At 36.9% G+C, this 27,977-nt stretch overlaps 1 protein-coding gene across 2 annotated transcripts; it reads right to left on the reverse strand.

Annotated features, from left to right (window-relative positions):
• Positions 1 to 27,977, reverse strand: SRT1 (sirtuin 1). 2 transcript variants are annotated; one of them, XM_088119789.1, is made up of 14 exons: positions 27,721 to 27,975; positions 19,375 to 19,404; positions 19,185 to 19,277; positions 18,152 to 18,271; positions 15,063 to 15,163; positions 13,517 to 13,625; positions 10,744 to 10,823; positions 9,049 to 9,127; positions 4,490 to 4,543; positions 4,166 to 4,262; positions 3,404 to 3,486; positions 2,637 to 2,704; positions 2,069 to 2,171; positions 1 to 911 (listed from the first exon to the last, which is right to left on the reverse strand). In XM_088119789.1, the coding sequence occupies exons 1-14, from the start codon at positions 27,817 to 27,819 to the stop codon at positions 612 to 614; spliced, it is 1,416 nt and encodes a 471-aa protein (XP_087975915.1). In that variant the 5' UTR covers positions 27,820 to 27,975; the 3' UTR covers positions 1 to 611. The 2 variants fall into 2 exon arrangements, with proteins under 2 accessions (XP_087975915.1, XP_087975916.1); XM_088119790.1 differs by lacking the exon at positions 18,152 to 18,271 and having other exon boundaries at positions 27,721 to 27,977.

Here is a 27,977-nt window from a genome sequence, read left to right on the forward strand (position 1 = left end):
TATGGTAAATGGTATCATTTGTTATAATTCAATTAGTCATAAAAATGTATCTTTAAATATGGGATACACTACATAAGACCAGGAGTGAGCTGCAATAATCACTCTTGTTTCAGAAAGAAGGGGAAACACATGGTTTTCTTCCAGTTTTAACCCTCCTGCAGGCACAAAAACACTGCAACAAACCTACATAAGCAATCCAAATAAACCGAACACGAGTCATCTCGGGAGAGGGTCTACCGATGTCTCCGAGATTCATATCAATTTCTTGGTATCATGTAATGATAAAGCATTCGATAATAACTACATGAATTAGTAACGAAAACATTTGAATATCCGACAGTCCCAAAATGTACTATCTCAGAGGTATCAGTAGTTCCAAAAGCTATCAACATAATCTACCAGCAGCCAGCCAATACACTTCCACAATAAAGCTATGTACCACATGGATTTCGAAGTCTTAATTTGAGCGGTTAGTTGATGCCTACCGATAACTGTCCTAACTATGTCACTTTCCGAGACCGAGTGTCATATCTAACAAAATCCACCCAGTCCCCTTGTGATATTTCTTTTTCGGTGTTTCGACACATAACAAAATATGTACAGTGTGCACACTAATATCTAGATTTGCGCTTCTGTCGTTTCGACCGCTTCCTAGATGTTGTAGAACCATTTACACTTCCTCGTCGTTTGAGATCGCCATTAGTAAGTGAATCTACTTCTAATGTTTTTGAGATTTTGGCATACCTAATAATGTTAGTTACAATGGCATATACAGTAACCTCACTCCTTGGGATCGAGATAGCTTTTCGCTCAATAACTGCGTTTTTTCCGCAGCAGGAATCTTGAACTGCCTCGTCTGTCAGTTTCTGAAATACAACCTCCTTATCAAAATTCATACAATCTGCAGAGACCTGCACAGCATTAAGAGCAACAGATCGCTGATCAACCAGTATACGTATGCATTGAAATCTAATCGTATTTCCAATATCTAAGTGACAGATACATGAAAAAGATATCTATTTCGTACAAAAATGAAGGCGTAGAAAAAAGACTCATCCAAGAAAAAATACTGGTGGCCAATGAGAAAAATACTCCCAAGATAATTTACTCAAAGCACTGAGAGAAATACTAAGGAGTCTTGCACCTACGCCAGAGTCTGTACCCAAGAAACATTGAGGATTTTTCGTATTAAGCTCACCCTAAAGTTGAAACTCGAGACCTCTAAGCTGGTATGACCAAGAGATCCCAACTCCATACCAGTGGAGCCGCCCTGGGAGCTTTATGGCTTTTGACAGAGTTAATGGCACAAATTAAGGAATTATGGCTTTTTCCGTCTATGTTTGCAGGCCTTGGAAGACCAAAACCCTATCTTCTTATTCAAGATCATGTTGGTATTCCATATTCAAAGTGTTTTTGCCCTTCTTAAGGCGACATGCTTCTTAATCGTCTCAAGGCAAGAGGCGACAAAAACGTGTCGTCTGGTTAATTGTCTATAGTGGCCTACCCCATACATGTATCTCTATCTAGGTATATCGGGTAGGCCAATATGTATAGACGTAACAAGACTTAATGGAAAATTGGGAGGAGCTCTCCTTTTATTTGAGTCATTGTATGAGATAGTTTAGAGAGTGGGCCCACTCTCTCATATCTAAATAACCTCTATATTAATTGAACTCCAATGTGTGACAGAAATTTTGAAGCTTTTCCAATCAGTTAAGACCTGCAACACCATTAGAGGGGCTGGAAATAAAAGAAAAACTAAGATCTTAAAGGAAATCTGAAACTACCTTCAGGGAAATATAGACAGGGGAAAAGAACAAAGTTCTTTTATGCAAGATAAGGAATTTTCAGGCTTAGCGGAGAGAGTATACTTGTAAGTTGTTGATGGTTAAATGGTGTGATTTCGCTACGATTAGTAAAATATATAACAACCCGAACTTTAGTGGCAAAATTAACTTAAAATTCAAAGGAACATCACGCAATAATATTAAAATCATTCTTAATTATTAAAGCATGCAAGTCACTAATAGTAAAATCATTCTTAATTGGAAGCATTTCAATTTCTCACCTTAAAATCAACAGGGATATTAATTTCAACATGCGAACTACCACAACCTTCGCTGAAATTGAGCCTTAAAACCAACTCAAATGATTTTGCCTTTCCAGTTCTCCTGAAAAATAAAAAGAATGAGTAATGGCAGTGTAATAATAAGCTGGTATTTTCAAAGTTAACATCATCGAGGACTCAGTGAGACATTCAGCATAAAAAACCAAGGTTCTATAAAATGACTAAAAGAGAATGTAGCCGTGGAAAATGCACAAGGTACTGTCGGGCCGGCCGCAGGGCTGCAGCAAGTAATGATTTAGAGAGTTTAATCATGAAACACCAATTTCTCATTTTCTAATCAGAGCCATATCTCACTAAGAAAAGAAGACTAACAATAAACATAAGCCTGTCCATTACATCGAGAAAGAACAGAGTCCTCATGTGGACTCATATTATATATGATAAACCATTTAATATGCCAAATGTCTCGTGCAGTTATCCCATGAAATTAACATACTTGAAAATTAGTGATGTCCTAAATAATCTCAAGAAGAAATTATACCTTGAAGAAGGAAGAATATAAAATTACCTTTTAAGGAGAAATGGTTGGCTCTGTAAAGTAGCTGATTTGAAATCTTGATTATCCAGGAACGAAACCTGGGAGAACATGGACAAGTGCTAAACTATAACGTATGAAGTGTTACCATTATCCCAAAAATTATCAATAAAGAGATGAGTTAATAGGACACCTTGAAATTTTTATGATTAACCTTTTAAAACTGTTTCCCATTATTTTTTCAGTTCTAAAAACTGTATAGGAATATATCTTTTGTCATTGTATTTTCATTTCATTTCTTCTCCGTATTTTCTTTAGAAACTATCTTGCCAAACAGGTTTTTTACATCAAAATTTTTTTTTTGTTTCTAAAAGTAGAAAAAAAAGTTAGCCAGGACTTCGAAACAAACCTAAAGTCACTTAAAGTGTCAAGAATATCTAGGCTTTTCCTATATCTATTAATGGCACTAGGCCGACCCCATCATTTTACAAGCATATTTTGAGAACTCCAACATTAGCTCAAGAACACAAAATTATTCTCTTATGAAGCACCCCATCTAGATGCTTGAAACCAACACGGCAACACCTTTGATAATCAAGGCTCCAAACCTTCACCATCACCAAGATTGCCCTTTACGGCTGTCTAAAGAAAATCTAGGTCAGCCGTAAAAAAATTGAAGTGAGAGATGACTATAAGTACAACTTCAACCTACTTTCTAGAACACAAGACCTCAATTGTCACAAATTGGAGTTAAAATGGCAATATGAAGGAAAATAAGCGCAATGATTTCAATAAATCACCTCAACAGATTTGATAAATGGCAATGGAGCTTTCTGTCCATGTACACTTAGCACTCGAAGGGTCCAGTTAACAAATTTCTTATCTGCAACAAAAGAAAAAAACTGAACTCATGAAAAGGCGAATATTGTACGGCATTCTGACCCATGGTTCTCACTGCTTCATTTGGATGTCAAAAGAATATAAGAAAGCATCATTCCAACATTTGGCTAGAAAGAAATGTTAAAACATCTACCAAATGCGTGCAGTGAATTATGAAAGAATCAAAAGGGAACTTTTTATCCTCGGAGACTAGATAACCAAATGATTCAAGTATCATAATTCTCATCTGAAACACGAGAATTAACCTATCAATTCACTGAGAGAAGTAATATAAAGAAAAAAGATTCAAACATGAACAACATTCAAGAACAAAATTGAAGGATAGATGCTGAAAAGTTCTAGTCATTTGTTACACTAGCAAATATAAGTTCAAAGGGAGAGACATGCCTCCACTTCTAAGTCTATTAATCAGAAAATTAACATTCTAAACCATGGTCTGAAAAAGACACCAAAAGCCAAAAATCAATAGAAAGATGGTGGCTACCAGATTTCACATATTGCATAAAGATTTTCGTTCATAGATAAGGAAGAAGTATTACATGTGGATAAGTATTCTAGAAATATCAATTGTCAAGTAACTTAATGCAGAGGTCCAGTAGACTAATGGTATTCCCTCGTCATGCCTAATGCCATGCAGTAAGAAAAAATGTAGAAAGAGTTACCAAGACTCAAGCCTTGAGAAAGTATAATCTGGAAAAGATCGATTCGAACAAATGGGGGAATCTGCAGATTTAGGATCTCCATTACACCAGCAATGACCTATGGCAGTTCACATTGAACAAAAAAAATATTAAATAAAATAAATTTATGATTTAGGGTTTAAAGTATGCATGGTAGGTTATTTATATCAGATGGAGTTGATCGACTTCAAAGCCAATGTATGGCATAAATACAAATTCATTGTTCTTGGTATTCCAGATGAATAACAAGAATAGTAAAATGTAGTTTTTCTTTCTTAACAGGCTAAGGAAAGAGAAATACAATACCTTATCTACACGACCATGGATAACCAAACTTGCTTTCTTATCCTTCGGTGTTTTCTGTCAGAAGAGGCAGACAAAATTTTCTTAAATTACATGATAGGTCAGCATTGAAACATTCAGTTAAAAGTTCATAGATTTTTTTGTGGTATACTCTGACTTAGCATTTTCTACATCTTTATGGTCATATTAATTGTGTTTACGCCTAACTACAAAAGATATTAATAGCCATCTGTAACCGTTTTCCGCAGGTTTACCTGAAAGGCAAACCCCCCCAGAAAATTCTTTCAATAGATGTAGACAACAATAAATTTACAACGAGAACTTAAACTGCGGCATAAAGTTTACACCAAGAAAGAGCTACAAAGGCAACCCTTCATTAATTCTCTTGGGAGGGGGATCCCTCTTCCCCCTGCCTTAGGCTGTTCGATCTCTTTTTCCAATACATATTTTGTTTCTCAGAAAAAAATAATAATAATAGTAAATAAAAAAAAGGAAAGAAGAAAGAAAGATCTACAAAGGTTATGTAGTCCAAAACCCACCCAAGTGACAGTTTTTTATTGTTGAAGTCTCTGGAAAGTTTCGCTGTGGAATTAACCATATCAGCAGGCATGCAATAAATGGGGGGATTAAAGGGAGTTGCTTTAATAAAGATCGTATGTCCTTCAGAAAGAAGAGAAATCCTCTAGCTTTGCAGCTTTCTCAATGCTCCAAATGATGGGCACCCAAAATGAAGAATAACGTAGGTTTCTGTTCAGGGAAGCCCCAAGAGCGAGCTTGGCCACAACCAAAGAAAAAAGCAATATGATCAATGAAAGAATCATAACTTCCCAGTAATTCAGATTTACCATAGTTCAAACTAGAAGCTTCCTCGAAGATTTTGATAATTTTGGTGAGGTTTTCAAGACATTTTTAGGAAAAGACGGGATTATATCATCTCAAATGAAAGGTGATTAATGTCCAAGGAGTTTTTTCTTCATTTTTGTCATAAGAAACCAGCTTTCATTGAGATAAATGAAAAAATATGCAAGGGCATATAAAAAAACAGCCCGACCAAAGAACACGCTTAAAGAAAGGGTCGTTAGTCCAAAGAAAAATACCTAACTCATAATTACAAAAACTCTTAGAAACTTTTTTTTTTTGGTGATAAAGAAACAATTCATTGAAAAAAAGAAGGGAACAAAAACAGCCTTTTTGTGGGAGGGAGTGGATGAGGGGGGTGAAGCTCACTTAGTTAGTTGGAGGATTGCTTCCAAGACGTTAGAGGCAGGAGATCTGGGTATTGGCAACTTGAGACACAAAAACGATGCGCTTTTGGCTAAATGGTTGTGGCGGTTCTTCCAAGAACCTAGCTTTGAATACTTTTATGTTCCTTTTCATTAATCAATGAAAACTTCGTTTCTTGTTAAAAGAAAAAAAAAACCTAGTGCTTTGTGGCAGAGGATTATCGTAAGTATGGGCTGCACCCTTTTGATTGGATATCAGATGGAGGGCTTAAGATTTGCGCTAGCAACTCTAGAAGGCTATGCGCTTTTGGCTAAATGGTTGTGGCGGTTCTTCCAAAAACCTAGCTTTGAACACTTTTACGTGTCTTTTCATTAATCAATGAAAAGTTCGTTCTTGTTAAAAGAAAAAAAAAACTAGTGCTTTGTGGCAGGAATCATCGTAAGTATGAGCCGCACCCCTTTGACTGGATATCAGATGGAGGGCTTAAGATTTGTGCTAGTAACTCTGGAAGGCTATTTCCTCAGGTTTTCCTTTCTTTTCCCAATTCTTGTCTTGCATGGTTGTGGATGGTCATGACACTTATTCTTGGGAGGACCTTTGGGTGGAGAAAGCCTCTTTGTTCTTTATTTCCTCGTCTTTTTCTCTTATCGGATAGGAGGTTGTATTTGCTAGCCTTGATGCTAGGGAAGGGATGCCTATTTCCTCGGTCTTTGACTGACAAAGAGTATCAGGAAGTGGCTGAGTTGCTCCATTTGGTCTCTGATGCTCATCTCTTTCATGATAGGAAGGATTTTTGTGCTTGGTCTCCTAGTCCATCTAAGGGCTCCTCTTGTAGCTCCTTTTTTTATACTTTTATGCTCCATTTATTCTTCCCCGTTGCCCCAATATTTGTCTCGCTTTGGAAAGTGAAAATTCAGAAGAAGATTAAGTTTTTCCTGTGGTAGGTCTTACTTGGAAAAGTCAACACTCTTGATTGAATTCAAAGGCGTTCTTCTTCCTGTTTGGGGTCGCAATAGTGTGTTCTTTGCAAGCAGGGTTCAGGATCTTGATCGTATCTTATGGCACTACCGGTTCTTTGAGATCTTTAAGATTTCTTGGATTTGTCACAGAGATTGGGGGGTTATGGTGGAGGAAGTGCTTTGTTTCCTCCTTCCAGTGAGAAAGGGAGTTTTTTGTGGCAGGCTTGTTTCTTTGAGATTTCGTGGGGGATTTGGCTGGAGAGAAACAACGGAATCTTTAGGGGGGTGGTAAGAGATATGGAGTCTATTTGGGATCTCATTGGATTTAATGTCTCTTCATGGGGCTCTGTTTCTCACTTGTTTTGTAATTATCTGTTAGGTTCTATTCTTTTGGATTGGAAGCCCTTTCTTTAACTAGGGCTCCTCCAGGACTTTTGTTTTTTGTTTGCCCGTGTATATGTTTTCTGATTTCATTTGTCTCAATGAAAAGTTTGGTTTCTTAAAAAAAAAAAAAAGAGAGAGAGAACAAGAAGAAAAGTTCTCCAATCCTGTAAGATTTGAGAGAGGCAGTAAATACAACAGAATTTCCTGTTCCTATGACACCAACAAGATGCCATAATATGGACACTATTACAAAAAGAATCAACTGAATTAGCCTTATCCTCGAAAGACCGATGATTTCTTTCCAACCAAATGTGCCATAAGAGAGCTCTAAAGACATAAACCCACAATTCTTTACACTTACCATTGAAGCTCCACCCTTGAAAACATTCTTACAGCCGATCTTCAACCCGCTTGAGCAAAAAATTCTCAGAAACTGACCCCCACAGGGAAGTATTAAACCTAATAAGCTCCCAACATACTCTTTGGATCTCTCCACCCGCTAAAAGATCAATTGTTTCTCTCGAGCCAAATTTCCCGTAGCAAGGAACAAGTTTGCCACGAGAACCTACACCTATCCTGAAGGGAGGGGGAACAACACCTCCTCCATCATCACTCGACAATCCCTATTACGAGCCAACGACACCGCGAAGTAATAAAAAAGCGATCCCATAAATCCCACACAAACTGCTAGGACCAAAGGATGTGGTCTAGATCCTCCAAAGCTCCTCTGTAAAGCACACACCATTGCGAGCCCAAAAATAAAGAACACTTCTTGACTCAACCCAAGGTATTGACTTTACAAGGACTAGGAGTTATTCACTAGAGAAGAGCCCTTGATAGAACCTAAGGAAGACTGTCGTGAAAGGCATCTATTTAGGCAATCCACTGCACAAATATAGAGAAAGGGGAAGTGAGGGTCCCTTGGTGAATGCTGGATATGCTCAAGCCTAAATCCATTTTAGCGAAGCCCAAAACCTTTGGCTTGAAGGATGCATCCAGGTTACCCCAATCATCCTTGTTAAATGCTTTTCTGAGGTCAACTTCAAGACTATATTCTCCTTTTTTTTATCTTCCATTCATCAATAAATTCATTAGCAATAAGATAAGAATCAAAAATTTGTTTGTCAGAAACAAAAGTAAATCGATGTTTTGAGATAGTTTGGGGAAAGGCCTTTTTATGCCTTCTGGCATAGATACAAAAAGGATGAGAGTGATTGGTTTGGAATTATTCATTATTTTTACCTTGAGTTTCTTTGGAATAAGAAGGATACAAGTTTTGTTCAGCCTTGCAACGATAATACCATTCTTAATAAAATCATGGAACACTTTCAAGAGTCAGGCATGAGGATGTTTCCCATGAACTTTTTAAAAACTTAAATTGTGAAACCACCTGTCCCCGATAACTTGTGGTGCCCAGAGTGTAAATAGCATTGAGGATTTCGGATTTAGAAAAATCAACCTCAAGAAATGGGCTCGAAGGCTAGGGTGCAGGCCGAAAGTACTTTTGGGTGAGGGAATACGAATAATTTACAAGTCATACAAATTAATTATCTTTATAGTTTCTATTCACTAGTAATTTCTTCGTTAAAAACTCAAGGATAGTATAACTTAAAATACCAAAGTTACTGCGGGAAAAAAAGTGAAACTAAGAGTCTCATATCAATGTTAATTGTTTCATTACACAGTTGAATAACAAAAAGAAACATGTCTTTTTTAACAAGATACAAACTTTTCATTGAAAGTATGAAAAGGAATAAAAAAATTTCAAAGATACAGACCCCCGTAGGAGTGAGAGAAAACTTTTCTCACTTGCATTAGCATGTTATATAACACATGTTCTTTTATCTACAACTAAAAGAATTATGCCTCCACTGAATATCTTCTTTGTATTACATCTTATCATTTATAGGCCTCCAATCCAATAATAATAATAGTAACAAAAAGAAAAGGGGCAAGGCAAGGCCTACAATTCGCTGGAAATAAAGGATCAAGTACCTGAAGATTCACAATTATAATCTTTCCCCCACCACGAAGTGATTTCAGAGGAAGGTTGCATGCTGGAGTGATCTGCAAACTGCACATAGTAATCATACCATATGACCATCAAAAAAAAAATTCCAACAAATTCATAGTAGGCACAAAAAGGGCTTTACAGACATCCAAATAATAGTAGTAATTACATTTTTTTTTATGAGAAATTGTACTTTCATTGAGAGAAATGAAAAAAGAAGGTACACAAAAAGGGCATACAAAAAAAAACAGCCCGGCAAAGGGAACCCTTATAAGAATGGGCTCCAATCCAAAAGAATAAGTTCTAGCGGATAATTTCAAAAGGCTTAGTGGCCCCATAAAGAAGTATTAAACCTAATGAGGTCCCAAACATAATCCACAAATTTCTCCACAGCCCTAAACAGCCTATCTTTCCTCTCCAGCCAGATACCCCATAAAGTAGCCAGAAAGCACGCTTGTCAAAGAAAACGGCCTCTGTCACGAAAGGGGGAAATACCAACACTTCCTCCATCATCGCTCTGCAATCTCTGGAGCGAACCCAAGCAATACCAAAACCTCTAAAAAACGACACCATAACTCCTGCACAAACTAACAGAAGCACAACAAATGCTCAAGATCTTCTGCGGCATTCCTACACAGAACACACCACTGCGGGCCCAGGCAAAAGGAAGACATAATTTGAATCCAATCCAAGGTATTGACTTTACCAAGTAATACTTGCCACCCAAAGAGGTAAACCAAGGGGTCACCGGGGACGGAGAAGAGAAGGAAGAATGAGAAGACAAAGAAGAAGAAGATGGGGAAACCAGGACATGGAAAAAAGAGCTACAAGAAAAACCTTTCGAGGGGTTGGGAATCCACACCCTCACGTCTTCCCTCCCAAAGGATAAGGAAACACTAGACAACAGATCGAGTAACACGGCAACCTCTAACGATTCCCTATCAGTTAAAGACCGAGAGAGCCGCGGAGAAATGGACGATTCCTCTTCCCCAAAATTCAACACCTTGGCCACAAAAAGGAGTTTCTTTTTAGACAGAAAGTAGATCCGAGGGAATGCAAGACTCAAGGGTTTATTGCCTACCCAAGTATCCTTCCAAAAGTAAGTATTAAGACCCTTTCCCACAGAGACACGAAGAGAATGAGAGAAAACGGGGAAACACAAAGCAATAGCCTTCCAGGGATTGAAGTTGCTCACCTAAGACACGCCTGTTGGAATCCAGTCAAACGGATGTCGCCCATACTTACTCATAATAATCTTTCGCCACAAGGCGTTACATTGTGAAAAAAAAAAAAAAAAAAAAAAGTTCCTTTGCATTTTGAAACCATGTTTTTTTTTTTAACAAAATACGCATTTTGAAATCATGTTGAACAATATAATATTGTAAATCACCTGAAATTCTTCAAATGACTTCAGGAATTAGCCACCAACCAATTGCTAGTCAGTAAAATTACATCCATGAGAACAATCTCTATTCATGGACTTTATCAACATAGTCAGAGATCAAATTTAAAAAAAAATAGAAATAGAGAAAAAGAAAAAAGAGTTAATTTTCATGACATGGGCACATGCTTATTTCAGCAAACAAAGTAGTTAGAACCAGCTTTTCTGTTTAAAATGAGTAACGACCACATTAACAATTAAAAAAAACGGCATTCCATAGCAAGAGATGCTCTACTACCTTGTCCCTAGACATAACACAACGTCAGCCATCTTGCAGTGCCTTTCAGCTGGATTCATCTCCTTTGGAGGCAATGCATCCTGCATTTATACAGAGGTCAGATGTCATCAACCATTTGTCACAGTATAAATCTAATTCCTCACGGCTTGGAAAAAAGTTATCTAGTAAGGTTGACCCCGTTGGACATTAATGCATCAATTCCGTCATGTAGGACGTTTTAGGATACCAACACGTGTGAGACATTAACATTACCTCCAAGAAATGTGGACCAGAAACACATCCCTCCAATTTCAGAACATCCCAATCACAAAATTCATTCTTAATCATGAACATAGACTTGCAACATTCTCGCCATACAAGAAATCTCAAATTTTCCTTTACATTATCTAACCCACATAAAATGCTAACATTTTTAACGTGCTCTTATTATTTAAATCAATTCAAAAGAAATATAAGAGCACGTATTAAAAATAAAATAAAAAAATAAACCCATAAATATGCTGGGATATATAAAACGTTAGTAGCATGCTTGCAAAAAATAGAAATTTACAGCTAAATGGTAATTTTAAGATGTACCTTATGCACGTACTTCTTATATTATAAACAATTTATAGGAATTCCTGAAAATGTATATAGTAGACAAAACTACCAAAGAACATAGCAAGATCATGTGAATAAATAGATTTCCTAATTGGTTACTGCATGGATGTTTGTTTAGCCACCATAATACTTTCTTCTTTTCTTAAGAAACGGAATATATTCAGCAAAGCCAAAAGGGTAACAGCCTAACACCCGAGCATACAAAGAACCCCGACCTAGAAACCAATATTACATGAAACATCTCCAATCACGGTTGATTAGAAAACAATTGTGATTACAAAAGAATTTATTGTGGAGGGCACTCCCAAAATAGGTCATGCATACTGCACCAGATCCAAAGAAAGGCAAAAGCTACCAAAGACTTCTCTCTATCTTGAAAAATCTTCTGGTTTCTTTCTAGCCACAACAGCCCATACGTATCATTGATCACCTTCATCCAAAGGGCAGTTTCCTGTGAATAAATTCTCCAAAGCCACTTGAGAAGTAATGCATTGTTTCTTTCTCTAACAGTACCTAATTTGACCACCAAAGATTGGGAAGGGCATTCCATTTCCAGCCCACTAGGTGGCTTTCAAGTTCCAAGCCAGTTCCATTCCCACTAGTGATCTTTTCCATAGCTTTGGTCACTTTCCTTGGAACTTTTTTTTTTTTTATATCTATGAGTGTCCGAGCCAGCTTACGCGCACCTCAATTAATCTCGCGGGACAAGACAACCACTTGACCCTACGACATTTGGTGTCCGGAAACACGTAGGAATTACTAATTCCTAAGGTAGGTGGCCATCATAGGATTTGGACCCATTCCCAACCCTAGTTGCAAAAAAAAATTCTTTTTTATAAGAAACAACACTTTCACTGAAAAAAATGAAAAGAGATACGAGAAGCACAAAAGAGGCCTACAAAAAACAACCTAGAGAGAAGGAGACCGTTAAAGAAATGGACTCCAATCCAAAAGAATGAGGCCTAACGGATAATTACAAAATGCCTTAGAAGCAGAGCCCCATAAAGAAGTGTTAAATCTAATGAGATCCCAAACATAGTCAACAGATCTCTCCACCTCCCTAAACAGCCTATTATTTCTCTCTAACCAAATACCCCAAATAGAAGCCAAAAAACAGGCCTGGCACAAAAAACGACCCCGGTCACGAAAAGGGGGGTGTAACAGTACCTCCTCCATCATTGTTCTTCATACAGCACTTTAGATCTAAGAATGAGTTGAGGTAGGACCAATCTACTCTACTTTATCATCAGTCTTTCCAAAGTCCACTTTTAAAATGAAGCCAGTTTTGTTCAAGGACCTACTCTCCCCATTGCTTCAAAAGCAATAAAAGAGATATCTAGAAGTTAACCACCTTTCATGAAGGCTAGTTGAAAATCGTACGTTAAAAGAGGCAGGACTTCCTTAAGTTGGTCGGCTAGAACCTTTGCTATAATCTTGTAGCAATAATCTTGTAGAAAGAACTGACCAAGTTAATAGGTTTGAAGTCATTTATCTTAGAAGCTCTGGTCTTCTTTGGAATTAGACAAATATAAGTCTCGTATGTATGGTTATTGAATTATTAGTTTTTGAACGACTCTTGAACTCCCAAAGAAGCTGGAATGGGGATCCCTAGAAAGTGAGTCTTTGACGACCATTGGATGTATGAAGATTTTGGGAGAAAACAGGCACTTCCACCTCAATTTCCAAACCAAGTTGCCATGGAAAGGAAAGGCCACAGTTTTAAGTAGCTTTCCATTTGTACCATAGCCCACGTTTTTGTGGAAGCTGAAAACAAAACAAAACACAGAAAAAGACTCGTGATTGTTGCCTTTCAACATTTTCAGATGATAAAACAACAAAAAATAGGATTTACCTTTTAAGTGCTCTATTTCAACTCATTATAGGAGTCCAGTAAACAACAAGCTACTGTTTTAAACTTAACATGAGAGCTCAAACCAAAAGAAAGAAAGCAACATTGTAAGGAAAAAAGAACATGGATAACATGACCACCAAAGAGATAATAATTCCAGTAGACTAGGAATACTAAAAATATTAACTAGCTCAAACCAATCATTGAAAAAACATAAAATATGAAGGCATGGTGAATGGACTAAAATTAGTAACTAGCTAAACTTTATTCTCTATAGACATATCAAAAAGAGAAACACAAAACAGCCGACAAGAAAATAAGTACCTCCCAGTCGAGAACTGTATCCCTTAGTTTAGCTCCACAATTCGCATCAGAACATCTCCGTGAAGTGTCTTTCAATCCAATAGTTTCTACTTCGAAATCCCTCAAATACCTTTATAATGATATTAGAGTAAGATATCTGACAGGTAAGAAAAGAACACTCACTTAAAAATAGGGGTGAACAATAAATTCCAAAAAACCGACCCGACCAAAACAAGATCCGTCGATCTAATGAATGGTTTGCTTGGCATCAGTTTTCTAAAATAAAAAACTGACAAGTCAATCGGTCAGTTTAGTACAAAAAGTGACTTCTAACTAACCAACCATTAACTTATTTATATATATTTTAGAAAAAAAAAAAAAAAAAAAAGACTACCCCCCAAAAGCACAGCAAAGCTGCAAAGAGCCGTCTGCAAGTAGACTACAAAGCAGCCTCAAAACCGGTTTTCTCAAGCAAAAACATTAAAAATAAATAAATAAAGTTTAAACTTATTTCTTTCCTCATCCTCTTCTTTTCTTCTTCCCTTCTCTCTTCGTCTCCCTTTCTCTATTCTCCCACCTCCCTTTCTCTCTCTCCTCTTCTCCTTTTTCATTGTTAAGTGTAGGTTCCTTTTGGCTCACATTCCCATTTATTTCTTCTTCCCACACTATTTTGCCTAAACTTCAATCTTACGTTGATTTGGCCAAAACCACCGATGTAGTCGGTCAGTCAGTGTTGCAAAGTCTTCCAAAACCACCAACGAAAAATTGACTTCTCAGTGATTGGTGTTGATTTGAGCCCAACTGACCAATGTGAACCCCTACTCAAAAATATGAGAGTATTGTCCAAAAGAGAGACATTTTTTCTTTGAGAAGAAACCATTAACTTTTTATTAAAGAGTATAAAAAAGGTTGGAAAGGGAAGACCAAAGGGATTTACAAAAAGGTATCCAATATTGGCATAGATAAGGGATCGAAAGTAATCTTTTTAACAAGATACAAACTTCTAATTTGTTTGATCATTATTCTCGTAATAATATTTATATGAATTGGGAGGCTTTCATTTTCTAACGAAAACCTTTTGAAAGGATACACCAATTAGTACTCAGAATTTAGAAGTAACAAAAATGACAAGATCAAAAACATCTATGAAATATATATTACCTAGGTGCGTCCAATGTTCTAAACAACAGGAAGTAACAAAAATGATAATATTCCCCAGTCGAAAGATACACCAATTATCATTAAAAAAAATATATTAAAACGAACACACCGTGACACCATCAAGATTTCTCTACAGAGTTTTGATATGTTCAAATGTTCGCCTATTTCTTTCCAACAACTAGAAATTTTTAACATCAATGACACATACCAATCCAATGATCTACCACTATGAAAATTGGAACCAAATGTTCACATTGACAGATAGGCATGCAATTATGTTATAACACATGGGTAAAAATACATCACACACAATATTCATTATCCAGAAAGAAGGAAATAAGACCATATAACAATAACATTAGAAGTTGAAGTAAACAAAAAAACAAAGCATAAGATAGAAACTTACTCGGCTCCACATGATGGGCAAGTTTCCATGAAGGAGTTCCCATGTAATTCAGCAAGTTTCTCTCTTGGTATACCAGATCGAAGATGGAGGCCATCAATATTCTATAACAAAATATATCGGTGAGCAAGGAAAAACAAAATCTTGGTGAAAAGAACGCATTTAAAATTATTGATAGCTAATGAGAGTTAATAGTTAAAACCATAAGAACTTAAATGATGAACTCATTTAAACCTTTTTCCACAAAGAGAATGATGTCCCTTGTCTATTTAGTATTTTTTATAAACCCAAAAAACAACTAAGAAAAACCTCAAACTTTTGATTATGTAACTTTTCACCAATGAATGAAAATTTGTCACTTCTAAAAAACAAGAAAGAGGAAAAAACCTGGTATTTCTATAACACGACACCAATAATAAACTCAATATAAAAAAAGAAAGACTTTTCCCCAGTTGTAGGAGTTCCAAATATCCAACATTTTTTGTTTTTGTTCTTTTTTTTTAATATGAAACTGAAAAATGTCCAACAATATGAAATATAAGCAGCCAATGGAAAATCCCTTGATCAAGATGTCATTCAAAAATTCCTGCGCCCTTCCACTCTTGAAAAAACTAGTATTCCTTTCCAACTAAATATTTGCAACAATCGCGAAGGTTCTAAGGTCCAAACCCAAAAATGCCCAACGCTTAGAGGGAGGGATCAAAACGGAGTCTGAAAATTTTAATTCAGCAGATGGGCTGCAAAGAAAGATGTCTCTGATGGCTTTGAATCCGTCAATTTGTATGCCATGTAGGACGGCAGTCAGCAAGTGAAGGCCAAAGCCATATATTTTGAGTTCAAATTTTGTGGGTAATAGACAAAGGTCCGAAACAAAATGTGTTACTTCCCTTGAGGAAAAAAAGATGAGGAACAAAGCTAGATCGCCTACCATTTAGACAAAAAAAAATTTCACACCGGAGAAAATCACCTATCCAAGCTCTCCTTGCACAATACCTTATCAACATGATTTTTTTTGTTTACAAGAAACACCAACAAATCATTGACAATTGAAAAGTTAGAAGTGAAGACTATATTCCCCAAAATTGGAAGCAACAGATATTAATAATTTGGAAAGTAATTACGTAAAAGCAACCCGACCAAAAATTAATCTCACAAATTGAAAATTTACGAAAACTTCGGAGAGAGAACTCCAAGAGGCTATATGAAGCTTTATCATCACAAATCTTTCTTCCCAAAGAACGCATTTGTTACAAATAACTTTTGATTTCTTTCCACCCAAATACCCCAAACTACTGATTTAACCATGTTGATACATAAAACTCTTGCTTTCCCTTTTAAAAGATGCCCACAGAGAAGATTAAAAGTATTGCTTTTAGCCTTTAAGTCACAAACCCACGAAAATCCAAATTCCAGATATCTGAAAAGAGGCCTCCCACACCATCCTGCTGTACTTAAATTAAAAGGTACATGATGAAGATCCTCCCCCAGCCTTGAAACCTAAAGAACAGCAGCTCGGATTCAAGCACCACCCATCTATTTTCTTTGAATCTCATCCACTGTATATAAGCTTTCCGAAAATAACCAGCCAAATCAATATGCATTTTCAAAATTTCTTTAAAAGTGGTCTCCCTACCTATCCCTTTATAATCCTTAATGACTTATTTTGCAATAAGAATCTCATCTAAAATTTATCTTCCAACCACAAAAGCTCTTGACACCTAGAAAATCATAATCATATTTGGTAATACTCTTCTCATCTTTTCTGCAAAGACCTTAGAGATGATATTATAATATTTCTCATTCAACTAATGGGGCAAAATCCTTAATGTTCCCAATATTAGACTTCTTGAGAATTGTTAAGGATGAATAAACCACCACTCAACCCAAAAGCTTAAATTGATGGGTTGAATCATTTTTATTTTTTTTTTATAAGAAACTTTGTATTAACAAAAAGGCAACATACAGCCTAGGGGCAGGGGGGAAGAGAGATCCCCCAAAAACTACGGAATAAAAGCTCTCCAATCTTACATAATCGATGAGAGACTATAATTACAAAATAATTTTCGTCTATGACACCACCAAGAAGTGTGTAATTGAACCGTATTACAAACGCTTTCAAAAGAAGAGATCTCCTCCTCAAAAATTCTATTGTTTCTTTCCATCCATAGGTTCCAAAAGAGAGCTCTAACTGCACGTCCATAGGATTTTAGCTTTTCCTTTAAAAGGCCACCCTTGCAAAGCTTCAGTCATCCATCCGTCAGTAGTCTGGGGCAAGAACCAAACAGATGTGCATCTCTCATTCATCATGCTTTGGATTACACTGTCTCACAAAATTTGGTGAAAACCTTTAGGAGATCATGCTTAATAACCTCCTAGGCTCCTAGCTCTCTTGAAAACATGACATTGAGAAACTATTCAAGGCGAGCTTTAGAACCATCAAAACTAAAATCCACTCTCCTTAGACCCATCAAAACTATTCAAGGCTGTATCTTGTTCAACAATTTGTTTGTCTTTTATTTAAAAATTTCCAACAGCTATTTTTAGAGAAAATAGCCGTTAGAAGCAGCTGCCAACCATCTAACTAATGGGTTTGTTGACAATTTAGCCATCAGAGGCTAGAGATGTTGGGGGTTGTAGTTTTAACCAACCTAGCTGTTAGGTTGTCATGTTTCAATTGTTCCAGCACCTATAAAAGGCTTGTAGATGCAGATGTAAAGGCAATTCAGGCTTCATAAATTTTCTTGAGGTTTTCTTCACACCAAAATGGTTACTTAAAGATTTTTTTGACCTGACATAATGAGACACCACTCTAAACCTTAAATGAAAGGCATGTGGCAAATGGAGGGGGTATACAAGGCAAAATAAGATAACACTCCACCTTTGATCTCCTTGTTGATATCCAAAGATCTACCATCTTCGGTGACTACATTACTTTATTTTGTTTTAAAATATTACAATAAAAAGATCATCACCATTTTCACCAGCTTGAATCTGATCGTCCTCGGTGAGTCATTTTTTTAAAATAAAAAAAAAGGGGTCTCAATAAGTTAATACTATATAGCATCCGAAACCTTGAAAAAATAATGCACTACCTGACTAATGATGAACTTCAATATATCAGCCTTCTCTAATTCAACCAAAGACATATGAGTCAAGCTTGGCATTGCACGATGAAATGGCAGTGATGCTTCTGGTAAGGCTTTACCTTCACGCTGGAGAATTTTATAATGTTACTAATTTATCTGTTTATAAGTCACGTCATGTTTTTTTCTAAACAAGAAACCTTTTAGTGATATATGAAAAGGATTAAAGGAAGAAAATTTTCAATGATACTCCCAAAAGGAGTGAAAAAAGAAAGGAAAAAACAGCAAATCAATAACAAAATTCCAAGAGAAAAAAAACATTCATGAATCTAGCATCTAGAAACTTGACAAAAGGCATGCTAAAAGAATCTAAATAACTTCCTTCAAGTTGGGGTAAGATCAGAAACACACCGGTGGAATCAACCATCACATCAACAATTTGAGAAGAATCCATAGCTCCAAAATTTGCAAAAAAAATCGGTTGACTTACACAAAACCATCTTCAAGGATTTTTAACATTTCTTTTTAGATAAGAAACTGAAAAATGATGTATTAACTACTCAGAAAGGAGACAACCTAAGGGAGATGGTTCAAGGATTTTTAACATCAGACTCAAATTTGATCCAAACAGGAGAACTCTTAGAATTCCAGAATGACCTTTCGTGGAGAAAAAACATCCTTGGACAAAGGAAACTTTTAATGACCCTTGGAAACTCAATATGCTTGGATGGCCCAAGTGATCAATGAGAGCCAATGTAAATAGCAAAGGACTTAGAGGGAATGGGTTCAAACCATGGTGGCCACCTACCCAAGATTTAATATCCTACTAGTTTCTTTGTCAACCAAATATAGTAGGGTTAGGCGGTTGGCCCATGAATAGTCGAGGTGCGCGTAAGCTAGCCCGGACACACGGTTAAAAAAAAAAAAAAATATATATATATATATATATATATATATATCAAGATTATAAGTTTCAAGTTGAAGATGAAAAGAAGGTTGCTCAAATGTTTCTTATTATACTTAGCACAAAGATATAACTCACCTGCAGAGTCCATATTCCTTTAGGACCTCGAAAATCAGGTATGCCACAAGATGTTGATATTCCTGCACCGGTAAACACCACTAGATGCTTACTCTGCACGTACGAACAAAACTCCTCAAGAGATTGATTAAAATGAACGTAGAAATAAATGAAATATCATAAATAAGATTTATATAAAATAGATTTATACCTTTTGTATCATCATAGTTAGTCGTTCAATCTGTCAAAGACAAAATGAAGTTAAAAAATTTTTAAAAACAAAAAACAACAACAACAACATTAAACCACATAATGAACTCTTAAGGATGAATAAACCATCACTCAACCCCAAAGCTTAAGCTTATGGGTTGGGTAAATTTAATTCATTTATGAGTATCTCAATACTCCCCACTTGTGGGCTTGGAAAATTACATCAAGACCCAACAAGTGGAAATCATAATAAATAGGAAGGAAACAACAATGCAAAGGTTCGAACACAAGACCTCCCGCTCTGATACCATCTTAAGGATGAATAAACCACCACTCAACCCGAAAGCGAAAGCTTAAGTTTATAGGTTGGGTAAATTTAATTCATTTATGAGTATCTCAAAATGAACGAAATTAATAAGGAAGCCTTGAAATATATCAGAGAGAAGAGTTCTGAGAAAAGGTCAAACAGGTGATAGCTTTGTAGTATCTTATCCCTCTCTCATATCCCCTCGTTCATTCTTGTTCTACTATCATGAATGCAAGTGAAGATTTTAGAGTTCTGGAACTACAATTGCAGTTATTGGGATCTTAGCTGCACTGATGTAATCGTTAGTAGCCTTTAAGCTCTGTTATTAGCTTTTGTTTTAAAGCTTATGTTTAATAGGCTTTAGGTTATGTTTGGTAGGCTTTTAAGTTTTACCCGTGGTAACTTTGTTTACCCTTACTTAGTTTTAAGCTAAGAATCCTATAAATAGGTTTCAGCCCTTCAATAAAGAGATAGATTCATTCCTTACAAACTTGGCTAGATTAGCTACATCAGATTTGGTATCAGAGCTCCTCGTTTTTGGGCAATCAATGGCGGGCAAGAAACCAACCACCACGGATTCTTCCCTGGCCAACAAAGAAGCGGATCAAGTGTCCGTTCTCTCACCACGATCATCAACCCTACGCTTGCAGTTGGTTGAAGGGGATGTGAAGACCATCCAACGGGAAGTGAGTGAGATTAAACAAATTTTAGAAGGAATGCACGGCCATCTGGAAAGGCTGAGCATTCAGCAAAACCCAGCAAGAACGGTTCAAGAAACAAGAAGAACAGATCATCAAGGTGATTACTATCAAGAACAACAACGGGCGCAGCCAAGAAGACACCAAGAAAATGTTCTTGATCCAAGAATGCTCCAAGAACAAAGGGCTGCCCGACAAGATTTAAACCAAAATCCCCTGTTTCAACGCATGGATGATAGTTTCCTCGATTCTTCTAGTGGGGAAGAGGATATGCCGGAGCTGGAAGAAGGTCCTAAGGGACGTAGAGGTAATCAAAGACCGTACCAAGAACCAAACGAATACAAGATGAAGATTGATCTTCCAACTTTCAGCGGGAAGATGGAGATCGAAGGATTTCTTGACTGGGTAAAGAATATAGAGAATTTTTTTAGCTATATGGGAACACCTGATCATAAAAAGGTTCAATTAGTGGCGTTTAAATTGAAGGGAGGCGCCTCTGCTTGGTGGGATCAGTTGGAGGTTAATCGGCGTCGGTATGGGAAGCGACCGATTCGTACATGGGAGAAAATGAAGAAACTGATGTGTGAAAGATTTCTTCCTATTAACTATGATCAGATTTTGTACAATCAGTACCACAATTGTAAACAAGGTAAACGTTCAATGGTGGATTACGCTGAGGAATTTCACAAGTTAGGTGCTCGCACAAATCTTGGGGAAAATCAACAATATTTAGTGGCCCGTTTCATTGGAGGCTTGCGAACGGACATCAAAGAACAGCTGGCTCTCCAGCCTATTGGATTCCTCAATGAGGCAATTTCCACAGCAACAACGGCGGAAGAACAAATCAATAACAAGTACAAGAAGCAATATACACAATGCAATACATAGTAGCCTTTAAGTTCTGTTATTAGCTTTTGTTTTAAAGCTTATGTTTAATAGGCTTTAGGTTATGTTTGGTGGGCTTTTAAGTTTTACCCGTGGTAACTTTGTTTACCCTTACTTAGTTTTAAGCTAAGAATCCTATAAATAGGTTTCAGCCCTTCAATAAAGAGATAGATTCATTCCTTACAAACTTGGCTAGATTAGCTACATCATGCACTGCGAGAAAAACCTTGCAAATGCAAAGGCACAGTGGGGCAAATTCATCTTTCTTAATAAAGAGACTAGATGTAGTTTATATATACACACACATACATATACATACACGCACATAAATGATAAATATTTCTTCAATCAAATTAAATAAATTAAGAGAGTGGAGAAGAGCCTCAACTCTAACAAAGAGAATTTACAAAAATAATGAGTTACAATTGGTGGAGAAAGTAGTAAGGTTATATAGTTAAAAGAAACAATTTCTTGATGGTATGGAAACTATTCCAACTGGACATCATGGTAGAAAAGCTATAATGGCGAAAATAGGGATAACATACACACCAAGATATTGCCAGAAAAACAATAGTTCAAAAAACCGGTCAAAAGATTGATCCCTTTTTTTTTTATAAGAAACAACAAGCTTCATTCAAAAGAGGTAACAAAGGAGCAACAACCTAAGGGCGGGGGGCCGAGAAGGCCCCCCCTAACAGGCTAATACATTACAGCTTTCCAATCACGAGAGAGTAAGGCTATATTGTAATTACAAAAGAATCTCCTATTAGTAAGACACCAAGAGGCCGTTGTAATTTGTACATTTTCACGAAAATTATCAAAAGGGATGGACTTGTTGTTGAAAACTCTTTGATCCCTTTCCTTCCAAATACTCCATATTAGCGCTCGACTAGCACAACTCCAAAGAAACTTCGCTTGTCAAAGGATTGATCCTTTCCTTTGGATATGCAATGGTTTCTCGATTTTCAAGTGATCCATAAAAAAGCTCAGATAAAATTCAACCAGAGAAGCTTCTTTTCCTTTTTGAAAGGATGACCCACAAGAGTGGACTCCAATAGGAGGGGGGGATCTATTGGTAACGATGTAGTCCATCCAAAGGTCGATAAAATAGATCCCCAAAAGCGAGAGTCGAGGCTGCATGAAACAAAAAGATGCTGCTGGGTCTCCCGATTGTCTTTGCACAAAAAGCACCATTGAGGGGAGATGGATAAATAGGGCACTCGTCTTTGAAGCTTATCATTAGTGCTGATAGCCTTATGGCTTAATTCACATATGAAAATTTTAACCTTTTTGGGATAAGGGTCCGTCCAAATGGCTTCATAAATAAGAGTCTTCCGGTCTGAAGTAGATTGGGTGAGGTCGATAACAAGAAATTTTAGCAATTAGCAATCACAAAAATAAGTTGATTCTACACCAGGCAGCTAAACTGATGTCCCTACTAGTTAAGGTGGACTATCCCTTTTCTTTTTTAACAAGATACGAACTTTTCATTGGTAGATGAAAAGGAACAGAAAAAGATACAAACTCCATGAGGAGTAAAAAAGAGAAATAAAAGAAGACGAATAACAAGATAACATAATCGAAGACAAAGTAAAGTTAACTAGGAGTTATAAATGCCTCTCAATTCATACAAATCATACTAGGTGAGTAGTTAGAGAATAAGTTGGAAAGAGCACACCGTTGTGAGGCTTTGAACTTGACAATGTTGAAACAATCCAAATGCAATCTTATTTTTCCTTCAAAAACCCTTTGGTTTTTTCAAACCATAATTCTAAAATGAGAGCTTTGATGCCATTTACCCAAAGACGTTTAGCTTTGGGATTGAGCTCGACTCCACTAAGCAATTGCTGGATGTTGGAAGGAACCTAATTGTCCCAAGCCCATAACAACCGAACGAGCTGGAGGAATTTAATCCAACAAGAAGTGGCAAAGCTGAACATGACAAACAAATTGAGGGTTGTAGGGACATTGAAGCCAATTTATTTTAAAGAATCTCCTAAGTGTTAACTTTACTATAGATAAGGACCCATAATAGGAAGTTAACCCTCTTTGAACTACATGAACTCCAAAGTAGAGAACAAAAATCTTTGGGTAAAGACGAACAGGTGGACCGCCCATAGCCTCGTCCCAGCCCTTGAGCAAATCCATTCGCCGCGAACGGTTTCAGTCCGTCGCAGCCCGTAGCCTTGTCGCCAGTAAAGCAGGTATGCCCGTAGCCCCATCGTCATCGTGAGCAGAGCTGCAACCCAACCTGAAGATTTTGGGTTGGGTTAGGTTGGCCCTCGAATTTGAGTCTGTTGGTTCCTATATATGGCCAACCCAAAAATTCGAGATGGTCCAAAAAACCTCCTAACCCGACCCAACCCAATCCGTGAACACCCCTAATTAGGAACCTCATTTTGTTGATTAGTCTCAAGAACCTAAGTCCTTTTGTAAGATTTCTTTTTTCAAAAATAAAAATCTTCCATAAGTCAAATTTGGAAGCTCGACCATCTTCGTTTACTTAGCTTTGAGAAGAAATTTAATGAAATGAGAGGTGTAAATGGATCTCCATCATGGATCTTATCAACAATACTTGCCTTCAACATATGCAACATTTTCACGACAAACGACTCTTGCTCAAGAACAATACAGGTTCAATTACAAGTCTATTTGGAGAAATATTTCAACAAATTCTTAAGTTCTTGATCATTTCATTTGCAATTGGATTTGGAAGGAGTTTTAGTCTTACTAAAATAAAGTCAAGATCTTCATTTTAGTTCTTCCCTTAAATAGCACTAACACTCGCAATAAAGTTCAACCAATGTTTTAAAAGGCTAAAGACAGTCTCGAGGTTTTTCCTCTCGAAGAGGCGAGGCGTAAGCCTTGAGGCGATATGAGGTGCAAGCCTCAATTTTTAATTAAAAAAATTATACAAATCTAAAATTTGTATGATCAAGTATTGCTAAACACCAAAGTTATTTAAAAGTATAAAAAAATTCACCTATTAATTGCCACTTAAATAAAAATCCTAGATAAACATCCTCAATATCACTACAATTATCACTATTCACTAATAGGATTCACTTATTCTATAAAATTTATCCCCAATGTTTTTAAAGTCTAGGTAGTAAAAGTAGTAATAGATTGAATTGTTATTGTTAGAGTATAGATATATATAGACTTTAATAATGAGAATAGAACATTGGATTCTCTCCAACCTTAGTCTCTACAGTTATCACTTCTACAATTCATTCCATGCACAAAGAAACCTTTATATTATTTAAGAATTGGGCAAATTAATAATATTATTCTAATCATTACATGAGGCATAAAGACTTTAAGCCTCAGTGTGTCTTCAAAGAGGCGTAAGCCTCTTATGATTCAAAGAAGGCGTAAGTGAGGCTAAAAATTAGAGCCTTGCCTCGAGGCGAGCCTCAAAAGCCTTTTAAAACATTGAGTTCAACAAAGCAATCCCAACCCATGATTATCTCCCTATGTTGGCGTACAAGATTATCCAAAAACAGCAAACAATCTCAGGATCACTTTTTTGTCCTTGGTTCGATGGCTTCTCAATATTGTACCACCCTTTCCATCTATTTGGTTGGAATAAAGTTCTTCCAACTAATAACATTAACCTTCTCCACACTTACTTCGATGATCACCCTTCCAAGCTTAAGCCAAACTTCTTGGTACATTTGGTTAGAAGGAAAAAATTAGAATCTTCCACAGAGAGGAATAAGCTGGTCAAGTCTATATTGTCAAATCTTCCAGGGAGCCTATTTCTATATTGCCAAATCTTCCGGATCAAACTTTAGCCCATAGAACACTTGGATTGAGAGAACAACCAAGAAATTTATGACCAGTAGCTTTTGAATATATTTTATTTTAATTTTTCAATGAGAAGTCTGATTCTTGTAAGAATATATATATATATAGGGAGAGAGAGAGAGAGTTTAAAGAAACTTAGGAAAGTTGTTTTCATATCCTTGCTAACATAGACCATACTTTCACCTTTAGCATTTGTCACTCCTAAGTAAGATTAACTCGTACTCTTTTTTCTTTTTTGATTCGAAACATCAGTATGCATGCCAAAAACAAACATCCTATGCCCAGGGAAAGAGAACCACCACCCAAAAAGAGCTATACAATACCGTCCAATCATTAATGATCATGAGGAGGCTTTAATTACAAAAGAATTTCTTGTGATTTGTACACTAATAGGTAGTATATTAAACACTACTCCAAAAGAAACCTATTGTAGACAATCTAACCCTTCCTAACTCTCAAAAAGCAATTTCAACCTGCACTGTTTCCTTCAAAAAGTCCTTCCTCACAAGTGATTTCTTGGAGCTGGACATTTTTTAAAAGTAATGAGGGATTCATTTTAAAAAATGGTGAAAGTCACCAAAGAACAGCCTAAGGACAAAGGGACAAGTTGTCACCTTTCCAAAAGAAGGGATTAAAGAAATGCCCTCCAATCTATGTTAGTGATGAAAGTAGTGTAGTAACAAAAATGCTTGTGTTGGGCACTCTGATTTGTGCGGAAACTGTAAGGTGACTAAATAATTCTAAAGAATTTGACTTATCTGTAAACATTCTAGCAGTTCTTTCCTTCACTAAAGGAAAGCTTTATCGACATTTGTCCAAAGGATTTTGCCTTTGTCCTTGGATCACCATCTAGACCTCAGGATTCTAGACTCCCATTAATTTCGAACCACACCAGGCCAAACCAAAATGTTTGCAACTTAAGTTCCAAGCATGGGTGGAAAACTTCAATAGGTAAATTAATCGGGGTGGATTCATCACTTTGCCCACATATAACACATTTCAGGAAGAAATTGAACGTGTGGGTTCCTCCTTAAACCTTATCTAAAGTATTATTAATGTTGTTGAGAGCTTGGAACAATTGGAAAACTTTAGTCATTTTATGGCAATTGCCACCGAAAATCAAGCTGCAAGGGGCTTTGTCTACGCTACTGCTACCCTCGTGGAGAGCCAAGGTGGAAGATTTGACTGAAAAATGGCTCTTTTATCGAGCTCTCATAACAGATCATCGTTGCACTGCCTCAAACTAACACTTCCTTATTAGTTCATCAATCGTAGGAACCATATTACAGAAAATGACACCAATTTCTTACTTATTCCATGATTTCAAAAAGGCCCCTAGGGAGCTTGATCAAATAATCATGAACCAGCCAACCTTGAAGTTCTGCTTTGTTCCATTTGAACTCCACGAAGAAGGTAGTTCTAGCCACATATTTCCAATTTTGAAATCTAGGGGTCCTAATTTGAAATCACCACCCTAAATGGATCCTCGTCGGAAGCAACTAGTTTGCGTAGCCTGTAGTTTTTAAACTTAGACAGCCAACCCGGGAGGCAAGGATTTTTTAAGATAGATTCAAAGTGAGTTCAAGGCACCATCTCTTCCCAAAGAAATTTCCATAATCATTGGGCAACAAATGATATAATCCTATTTTTCAGGATACCAATACCCGACCACCTCTAGCCGATGCGAAAGAGACCATTTCCTTCTCTTTTTTTTAATCAGAAACCGAGTTTCGAGAAAAAACTGAAATAATAGACAATTCGCAGGCAAAAAACAAGCCCAGCAAGAAGGGAGACTCCCTACAAGAAGGGATCCCAATCCAAAAGGACAATAACCCACTGATAATTACAAAAAAAACCTTAAAAAACGACACTCACAAAGAGGTATTAAATCTAACAAGGTCCCAAAGATCCTCCAAAGACCCCTCCACCCCCTAAAAGTTCTATTATTCCTCTCGACCCAAATACCCCACAAAATAGCCTAAGCGTGCCCATTAAAAAGGGGACTGCCGTCCAAGCTTGCCCATTCCCCAAAAAAATCCACAAGATCTTCTCAATCTTCTTACTGACACTGTTGGGGACTTTAAAGCAGGATGTCTTGATCACTAGACACCGTTCCATTTTGATAAATTTAACAACTTCATTTTAAGTAGAGAGTTGTCGAAACATATTATCCTCCACTCCATTAGTCTAATTTCAGATGAATTCTGACGTGCATTCCTTGCATGCCTGTAGTAATGCCAAACACAGATGGTTTTGCAAAGAACAACAAGCTGCATTTTCTATCACAGTCAATCTGCTCTTTTCCTTCGTACGGATTCACAAACATCAGTTCAGTTACCCACAAAGCGACTTCGAATCAAACCACATAGAACACGAAAGGCATATCATAGTTTCAAAATCTGCTCAAGAAAGCATTCCAGTACAGATAAATAAGTTCCAGTCTCCACTGCAGCGAAATGCACCATATGTCCAAAATTACTTCTCACACATTCAAATACCAAACAGAAGTGCCATTGATCGTCACTGCAATTGCAAAAGATATCGAAACATTCCCAACTAATACCCAAAAGTAAACAAAAGATCAAACGTCCAAACCCCCCACAAATGAAACGACACAGAGGAAGAGGAATAAAAGAAGAAATCCGACCTTTTCTTCTAAAACGTGAGGTGGGTCAAAATGTTCTGTCATTCCCACTTTGCCTACGTCTTCTATGTACGAAAGCTTCTCTGCGTAGCCCAGAGACATGGCGACTCTGCTGGCTTCTGACCCACTTTCTGTTTCGCCCCAATATGATCAACAGAAGTTGTAGACACGAAAATCAGGACCCCTGTTCTCTATTCGCTCCGAAGTAATTGAAGCATAGGCTTCTTTTCGGGAGACCCAAAATAAACACGAGTCTGTCG

The sequence above is a fragment of the Momordica charantia genome (assembly GCF_013281855.1).
Source record: "Momordica charantia cultivar OHB3-1 chromosome 11 unlocalized genomic scaffold, Mcharantia_2.0 BLBB01000011.1, whole genome shotgun sequence".
Classification (NCBI taxonomy): Eukaryota; Viridiplantae; Streptophyta; class Magnoliopsida; order Cucurbitales; family Cucurbitaceae; genus Momordica; species Momordica charantia.